This window comes from Geospiza fortis, unplaced genomic scaffold (genome assembly GCF_000277835.1).
Source record: "Geospiza fortis unplaced genomic scaffold, GeoFor_1.0 scaffold56, whole genome shotgun sequence".
NCBI classification, from domain to species: domain Eukaryota; kingdom Metazoa; phylum Chordata; class Aves; order Passeriformes; family Thraupidae; genus Geospiza; species Geospiza fortis.
Window position 1 is genome coordinate 2,532,340 of NW_005054413.1, and position 9,570 is coordinate 2,541,909.

General features: G+C 41.5%; 1 protein-coding gene across 1 annotated transcript; it reads right to left on the reverse strand.

Annotated features, from left to right (window-relative positions):
- Positions 1–1,797: 1,797 nt before the first annotated feature.
- KBTBD11 (kelch repeat and BTB domain containing 11) lies at positions 1,798–9,570 on the reverse strand (the record flags this gene model as incomplete). The annotated part of the gene is given in 2 exon segments (XM_005431754.3): positions 1,798–8,982; positions 8,984–9,570. Coding segments are annotated over 2 exon segments (840 nt in total), but the record flags the coding sequence as incomplete, so codon positions are not given.

A 9,570-nucleotide genomic window follows, 5' to 3' on the forward strand; every position in this document is an offset into this window, starting at 1 on the left:
GTGCGACCAAGTTGTCAGTATATTAGTCCCTGACCACTAAGATAATGGTTTCTAAATGGTGTGGGAATTAACTTTATTCTGCTGCAGTTTGCGCTCTTACTTTATTCCTCAAAGACCTCCTAGCTGGTGGATACTTTAATCCTGCAGTTCCTTTTCTCTGTAGCTGCAGTTCTGAGGTGACTAAAAGCTCAGGTCGGCTTAACAAAAGGTGCTGAACTCTTAAGTCTGCATTATGACTAATTTAATTGCTCACAACTTCCTCTATTTCCTTAGGAAGTGAACAGCTCATGGTTCCATTTTGCCAAAAAGCAGATGCATTAAATCTTCCACATTTCATCTAAAAATTTAGGGCTGTATTAAGGGAAAAAATTACCAGGCTACGGAAGGAAAGTTTGCCTCCTGATGAAAGGAGTTTCAATGATTTCCAATAGGTAATTTTTCCAAATTCACAGATTCCCCATGTTACCTATTGAAATGTTTGAGTAGAGAGACAAATATATACAACCTCTAAAGGGAAAAAAATAAAAATATGAAAGAGGTAAAAAAAGAGAAGACTGCATAACAAAAATACACAAAGGAAAAAAACGGGCTAAAAAAAAAAGGAGGATAAAAAGTCATCACCTTCAAGACTCTCCAGGTATAAGCTGCTCAGCAGGGAATTTGAGAACTGGCACTGCCAGCACAGGGAGATAGCACAGCAATGAAGGGCATGGCACAAGACAGCCAGGCATGTATCATTTTCTCTCTTCTTCCCAAGGACAACACATCAGGACAGCTGTCATTCAAAGGATGCTCATTCAGCTCCTTCTGCCCACTGCTCACCACCAGCAACCTGCCAGGCAGGTGTCACTGCTGTCAGGCACAGTCGTGCTCCTCTCCCTCTGCCTGAGCTTGCTCACAAGCAGCTGCTCCAGTTGGGATTTATGAGACACAGATCCTCTTCACATTCACTTTAAGAAGAAGCCTGCAGGTACTGCCACATTTATTGCTTCCTGACCTTCTTTCAGCCACATGCTGTTATTTAGCCTAGGACTTCTGTCTTCTCTTGACAGCTGCCTAGACAATGCAATCCTGCAACAGGAATGGGGTTTGTTTCTAGGCATAGTCCCAGCACTAATAGCTACTGATTTGTCCCCACCCCTGATAGGTACATCTGTCCTTAGGCTGTAAACTCATGTTTGATGACATGTTGTTCACTTGATAATTACTCAGTATGACATGGGAGTTCACAGCTGTATGTGACTTCCCTGTTTGCACAGTCTAGCAACTGAAGATTTGTCTTTCCAGCAACACTTCTCTGCCTTCAGGGGAATACAGGGCAACACCATCTGCTTGCAGATGTTTTTATATGAAAACTTACTGTGAATTTGGAATACATGGAAACTAGTGATGCATTATACCTGGAAACAAGTAACAACATTTTGTTACTTGTTTCAATCTTGGATTTTGTGTGCCCAGATTAAGAGGTCTTTGAAACTCGAATCTTTTGTGCTACAATTGTTTAGTTTACCATTTCAGAACTGGAAAATTAACCATGGTACAGGTTATTGGACCCAGTCACATAATTTACCAGACTACACCTGAAGCTTGAGCCTGGGGCCTAAGCATCCTGAGACATGTAGGTGCAAAATGTTCAGTGAATCAAGCAGGAGTACAGGCTTGAGATAAGCTTAATTGCCATTAAGCTTCCCAATTTGTACTTCACAACACAGAGAAAAATTAAGAGTTAAAAATTTATATTCTAGTGAAGAAAAAAAACCCCAAAACACATTCAAGTGACTGACTGCTTGAGTCTTATTCGATCAGAGCTTTTCTTTTTATTTTTCCCAGTGATTTTATAACAGACTCAAAAATCTGGAGCCGAATGAAAAAAAAAAAAAAACAACCTGGTAATCTAAGATGTTTGGTTGAGCTATTCCAGATTTACCCTGGTTTAATCAGCAGTAGAATTTAGCTCTTCTTAAGAAAGTGTAAGAAAGCTTGCATGTTGCAACAGGTAAGGAAATAACAGAAATTACAGCAAATGTCACCACACGTAGTCTATGAATATTGCAGTTTTCAAACAGGTCATATGGCCTCATGTCAAGCAAAATATCTGATGAGAAAATAAGTAGAAGACCAAGTAGGGAATTTAAATTTTATTTGATTCTGCTTTTACTTATGCTGCTGTAAATCTACACCAGCCAAAAATCTGACATGTGGGACATAATACAGGAGAGTATCTTGGAAAAACCTACATGTAACTTCAATAAATGAATAATGCACTTTAACATACTGTCAACAAAAAAGAAAAAAAAGGAAATAAAAATTAAGTGGAGTATATGCTGATCTGCATTTAGGAAAATGCTTTCACTGCAGAATATTTCAAGTTCCAAACACCCAGGGCACTGTGAAATGAAAATATTCCTTTTTTTGCTTAGCCTTAGAAATATTCCTAAATATTTACCTGTCTGATAATTTGTATAATTTTGTCTTTGTTTTATAAGAAAAAATATAATACCATTTACTGATTGGATGGATAACAAAGAAAAAAACAACAATTACCCAGAAATCCTTAATGGGGAACATAATCTTTTTTTAAAGTATTTATTTCATTACAACATTAAATTGGGAGTACATAAAAAGCTTTACCTATATATGCTTCAAAAATGAAACTACTAATACATCAGTTACACATATAATTCACCTGAACTGTGAACAGTGTCTAAAGAATTTGCATTAATCTGTTGAAAGTGGCAGCATCGACATTGTTATTTCATGATTTCACAGATTTGTCGAGGGTTTATCCACTAAGACTTGAAAGCAAAGCAAGAGACTCCTCCAGAAGGTAGCTTATTAAACACAGTGGTGGTTTGAGAAGCATTGCAGGTGTAAAATGGTAAAAAGTAGCAATATAATTGGTGAAAAACCTAGCCTGTTCAAGAAATATTTGAAAAAAACCTGGCCCTATAGTCATCACTGTTTCAAGTATCAACTGTAGTTTCCCTTCCCTGCTATTTGTTTCAACTGGATACACAGTAGGTACTTTTGACTCTGAATTCATCTCTTCCCTCCTATCCCTCACTCCCATTTCTTTCCTTTGGGTAATTCATGAAAGTTAGTCTCCAAAATAGCATGCTGTTGCAGTTTAACCCCAGCCAGCAGCTCAGCCCCACACAACCACTCACTCACTCCTCCCAGTGATTTGGGGGAGAGAATCAGAAGGGGGAAAGCGAGAAAACTCATGGGTTGAAAGAAAGACAGTTTAATAACCAGCTGCACCTGCAAGCAAAGCAGAACAAGGAATTCATACACTGCTTCCCATGGGCAGGTAGGTGTTCAGCCATCTCCAGGGAAGCAGCGTCCCAACACACATAGAGGTGACTTAGGAAGACAAACTCCATCACTCCACATGTCCTCCCTTCCTTTTTCTTCCTCCATCTTTATGTGATGAGCATGACAACAAATGGTCTGCAATATCCCTGTGGTCAGTTGGGGTCAGCTGTCCCAGATGTGTCCCCTCCAAAGCTCTTGTGCACCACCAGCCTCCTTGCTGCTGAGGTGGGGTGAGGAGCAGAAAAGGCTTTGGCTCTGTGCGAGCACTGCTCAGCAACAATGAAAGCAGCTCTATTATCAGCCCTGTTTTCAGCATAAATCCAAAACACAGCCCCATACCAGCTACTGTGAAGATAATTAACTTGACCCCAGCCAAAACCAGCACTCCTGCTGATTCCTAATACCAGTGGGTTCATTCCAGCAGCTCTCAGCATTCAGTAGGCCAAACCAAATGAAACGTGTGTGATCACATACTCTGAGCACACAGTTTTACTGAGCTTGTGTGTCAATCTCTGCTTTTAGTAGGAGTAATATGAAGTCAGAATAGTTCCAGTAACCTAGTAAATGCATGGAACTATTACAAACTTGTACTACATTACCTCAGAGTAGGAACTGAGACAGGAAATAGGTAAAAACATACTTTGCTACAATAGTACTCAGACTCATACTATTGCTAATAGCCAAACAGAGCTGTTCTGCTAAACCAGTGCCAATCCACTTTGGAAAATAAAAGCAGAAAAAAGACAAATTAATAAAATGCTTTTTACTATCACTGCTCAACAGTACTACTGTTTCCCCTTCTTGTGTTTTCTTAAGTTTCCCAGGAGCAATGCTACTGGGGAAAAACAAAAAAGTCCAAAGATAGGATTCTCTCTAGATCTGGATTAATTCCAGCAGAAAACACTACATATCAGTCCAGACACAAAGCACCAGCAACATTGTTAAGTTTTGTGATAATGAAGGTTAACACATTTATGGAGCAGTCAACAGAATACATGATGTAAATCAGGAAAAGCAATAGCTACTCATGAACAGTTGTAATTGGGATACAGCACTCTGAGAGCCAAACAGCACAGGAGAGGTATGGCTTTCATGTGAGTAATTTATTCTTTCATCGCTTTAAATTTTACCAGGTATTTATTTACAAAGAAACTTTCTGTGGATAGCATTTACATCAGCAACTGCACATTTTTAGCCATTACTAGGGTAAGACTAACATCCTCCCCATGTTGCTTAACAGTGCCAGTTTTGATCAAACAGGATTATTCTTTTGCCAATTACTTTTTTGACTTAGTTTCAAGTGTAAACAGAATCTGTACACATGCTTCTGCTGCAATTAAGATCTCTATTTTGCAGAACCAGTTAGTAGATAGAAACAGTAAAGTTTCATCTGTTAATCACATTTCTTTATTGAAATGGGGATTTAGTTTTAGGTTCAATGAAGGTTTTAGGCATTTCATTGTTAGGTACTGCAATGCCTCTTTACTAAGGTGGTACCCCTGAGAAGAATCCAAATTACCTGTCTGGCTGCCCAGTACAGCATATAGAGGAGCTCACCTCAGACTGGTAACCTAAAACATAGAGCCTGTCTGCAAAAGCTTTCCAAAGAAAACACATCTGATTGTATCAACTCGTACAAGATCCATGCTGAATTATCCATCCAGGAGGTGGGGCCTGGAATCTACTCAGAACTCAATGTACAGGAGCCTGTGTGTGTGAGCTTTTGGAGGATTTGCATGAAGCTCACCCCTGAGGAAGAACCGCAGGAGGTGGTCCCCATGTACCTCTCCTGAACAGCCATCGAGGTTTGAGAACACACACACACACACACACACACATGAACTGCAAGGCCCCAGTTCAGTCCTTACTAAGCTTATGGGAATTCAAGCTGAAACTCCCTAGCAGACAACCTTGAAAACAGGAGTAGTCTAGGGAGGAAAAATTACTCAATGAAAAATTAGGGCAACCGTCTCCTGCGTGTCCCATTAAAATGGGAGGACTGTAAGATTCAGGGGGAAGAAAGACAGCAGGGCAGACTATGTCTCTCTAGCTGGTCTCAGATCACTCTGTGAGGATGACTATCTTGACTAACTCCAAGAGTTCCTTTAGTCCATTGACAACCAACCAGAGGGTGGGAGATGTGGACTGAATGCTTGGAGGCTAAGAAAGCACACATAGGTCTCCGTGTTCCTATGCAAATATGGTACGCTTCAGGCTACTCTAGAGAAAATGGCTGATTTAAAAGCACAACACACATACAAACACAACTTGAGGGTGGCCTGGCCTTTTGGTTTGTACCTAAATTAAACCCTATTACATCAGTGGTTTCTGGATATCCCACTTGGTAGGCAGGTGTGGAACTGCTCTGAGCAATTCCAAATGGTTGGAGGTGAACTGCTCAGCAGCTCCACATGTCAAAGAGACAGTTGTGCTAGGTTTAAATAAAACTAGAGGGTTCTGGAATGACAATTTCAGTCTTTAAATGCCTGAAGACTATCTAAGTTATGGTTTTAGTACTCAAGTTCGGGGGCGGGCAGGGAGGGGGGGGTTTCTTTGTGAAGATAGAATTGGGGGAAAAAACAATTCTCAGCAAACCTGCCTCAGGCCTACCAGGGAGGAAACAGAGGCCACAGAGTAGGAAATCTGGCTAGAAACATGCCTCTGTTGTTAATCATCAGGCTGTGACTATGCAGTGTACAAAGGAAACAGATTTGATAGACAGATACTAATGAAGCCCAGACTCTCCCCACTGACACTGTGTACACAGTGAAAGCAGGTAAGCACTTGATTCAACTTTTTTAAAAAATAGGAGCTAGCAAAAACACAAACCACTGCAGGTTTCTTGAACACTTATTACTGTAGAAATGTATTTCTTCATAGTGTACAGCAATTAATATTGGAAGAAAGGATATGGTTCATTCTATCCCAAAAGTTTGTGGATTATTGTCACATCTTAAACCATGGAAACTTCCCAAAACTCATTTAGAAGCATTTTCATGGATTAGCAGAATGAAAATGCTTAATTAATAGGAATGCAAAACCTGGCTTGATATCTCACTACACTGTAGTATAAGAACTATACTACGTAAGTCTTTGAACTATGAAATTGCCTTGTATTGCAAGATAAAACAGACGATTCCTTGTGTTCCTGGTGATGCTACTATTTCAAAATCTGGCCTAGCACTTGCATCTCTAGTGTAAGTATGCATCTAAGTCTTGCCTTACACAGCTTGAAATACTTTCTACAGTTAACATAAAAATTATGCTGAAAGCAAACATGTAATTTTTCTTTCCTGCTCAAACTACAATGCCGTAATTTAATCTAGAGTCAACATTTCCAAGGATTCTCGTCTGAGAATTAAATCAAATATTCTGTGAAGGATGCTAAATTCCACTGCACCAGCCTGTACTGAGGCTAAGATAAATGTCACACTCCGCAGGCCTACAGCTCCTGCCTGACTGATGCTTTAATTAGCTCACTAGGGAACAGGCTCCCTTGGCTAAGAACTTTTAGGACTGGACCACTGTTTTCTATAGAATGACTAACCAGATCATCTGCATTAAAACCCTGTGCAACAGCAATGAGAAGACAAAAAAAAAAAAAAAAACAAACCCAAACAATAAGAAAGAAAGAAAGAAAGAAAGAAAGAAAGAAAGAAAGAAAGAAAGAAAGAAAGAAAGAAAGAAAGAAAGAAAGAAAGAAAGAGAAAGAAAGATCTATAAAGTTCACTATTCTCTTTTGTACAGATGGTGTTTCATAGGACAGAGCCTGCTGCCTTCCTTTGGAACTAGCAATTATGTGTAAGAATGCTAAAGTCCTGTTTAACAAAAACATCTCAATAAAACATAAAAATATCTGCTTTTTTTGATGTAAGGTCCCTATGTCTTTCTAAAATATGAATCTATACTAGAGCTTCGAGTATAAACAATTCTCTTCCACAGTCCATGCGAGTTCCATGCTGAATACTCAGCATAGTACCAGCAAAAACACAGGTTCTTTTTTCAGAAAAGGTTTCTCAGTGATTTACCATAAAGCTAAAACATTTGCCTTGCCCACTGATTTTTTTAAAATATAAAATGTATAAAATAAATGCATGTGCCCTTTTCAATATAGTCTGTCTGTGTAGACATTTCATGTTTTCCAGTTCTGAGTAACATGACAAAAAGTGTGCTCCAACTTTCCACAGGCAGGAAGAAGTTTTGTATGGTTTTGCCTCATTTGGATGCTGCCCCACAAACAGCACTCTTGGGCAGTTTAGAATCACAATGACAGCATGTGCCATCAGCACGTCCTGCAATTAACAAGGACTTATTGATTACAGCAATCATTAGTTCAAAATAAATAAAGCAGTCTCTCAAAAGACAGGGAAGTAACATCATGCTAGTGCACAATATAATATGTGTAGCACATTCCTATTTTCCATGTCCCCTTTTGATGGTCTTGAAAATAAGTGGGAAAGGCCTTTTGCCACAGGTCGGTTTAGGTTAACCTTCCTTGACCTGCAGTTAATTAAAGAGCATATGAAGTTTTTCCCCAGCTCTAGTGGCATACATGGTCATGTCAATTGGCTGCAATTTGAACAGCTTCAGTTCATTTTTAATTCAAAACTTCTGATCAAGAAAAGTAATAAAACAGTATCTTTTCATACAGAAAACATTGCCTTTTTCAATTAAAGAGCATATCAACATTTCATATCTACCATAAAATGCCACATTGTAGAAAGGTAACTTGACTTTTTTTTTCTTTTTTCTTTGTATTCCAAGTAAAACATGTGGCTCACATTTGTGTTACTTAAAACATTAAGTTTGGTATCTCATCAACCTCATCTGTGGTTGAAATTCCTGGGACTAATACAGTGCCACAGCTTCCTTAAACCATCTATTGCACCAGAAATGAAAGGCTGTGATGGAGATGTTCTTCCTATACTTTTTAAACACAGGAAATAGTTGGTTTAATGCAGCTAAACTATGTTGCAAGCAATGTTTATCCCTCAGTATCATCCCAGAGGGGAAAAAAACCACAAATGGCAGAAAAGGCTCCAGCCCAGATTGCAACTATGTGTAAACCACAACCAACACTAACGTCCCCATTATGACACTGTAGTCAAGAATATTTTAGAAATCCAGGTTTCAAAACGTTATTCTCAGATTGGGGATTGGCACAAACATAATCCAGAGATTATCCTTTATAGCAGCTTTTACTTTTGTGTGCTTGGCTTTTCACACAAAGCCCAGCAAACATGAGAAGAGTTACAGCTGAGTTAAAACCAGCTCAACATCTTGAGAGCAGAGAGGAGGAAAGGGGAAGCCCCTTTTCTCTGCAGACACAACAGAGAGGGTCCCCTGCGTAGATGGGAGTTTGTGGATCTGCAACCCAGCTCCCCTCTGAGGAAGCCAGAGCCAGGCTAGCCACCTTACAGTGGGAGGGAGCCCTCCTGGTCCCCTGTTTTGTCCAGCCTCTCAGGCAGGGTAAGCACGAAGGGTAGGAGGACACCCTTGGCATCCAAGGGAGCTTTAAGAAGCTCCCCGTCAAAGGTGCCCTTGAGCCCACCGTCTGCTTCCACCTCACCGTCCTGGGCTAGGCTGAAGCGGAGGGTGCCGGTCCGGTTGACGCAGTAGATGGTGTTGCCCAAGGGGGCACAGCGGAAGGGCTGGATGGGGCCGCCTGCTGTTGTAAGGGCACTCCTGCCACTCGTCACGCTTCGGGTCATATTTGAGCAGGCGGTAGAAGAGGGAGCCTCCTGACACATAGATCTCCCCGTTGCAAGTGGTGGCCTCGTGAGCCACAGCAAAGGCACCCTTGGGCAGAGGTGCCACAGGGCTCCAGCGGTCGGCCCGCGGGTCATACCTTTCCACAGTGAAGAGGCACTCGCCCCCCACAGCATAGAGGTAACCATCCAGGGCCAGCAGCTTGAGCTGCGAGCGGGGCTGAGCCAGCGGCCGCACCTGGCTCCATGAGTCAGTCAGGGGGTTGTAGCAGAAGACCTTGTCGGAAAGGCGGGCCCTGGGTTCGCCGCCCATCGGGCCCGTCACGATGCCCCCTGCAAGGAAGAGGTAGTTGTGGAGGACACACATGGCACAGCCCTTGGCGTTGGCCTCCTCAGGCAGGAGCATCAGCACTCTCCACTCACCACTGCCCTCCTGGTAGTAGTGAATGAGGGAGCCACTCTCCTCCAGCGACACCACGGAGGACGGACTCTGTGGCCGACTGCTCTCGCGGCTCTGTGGCCGGCTGCCACCACCCGGGCGTTCCAA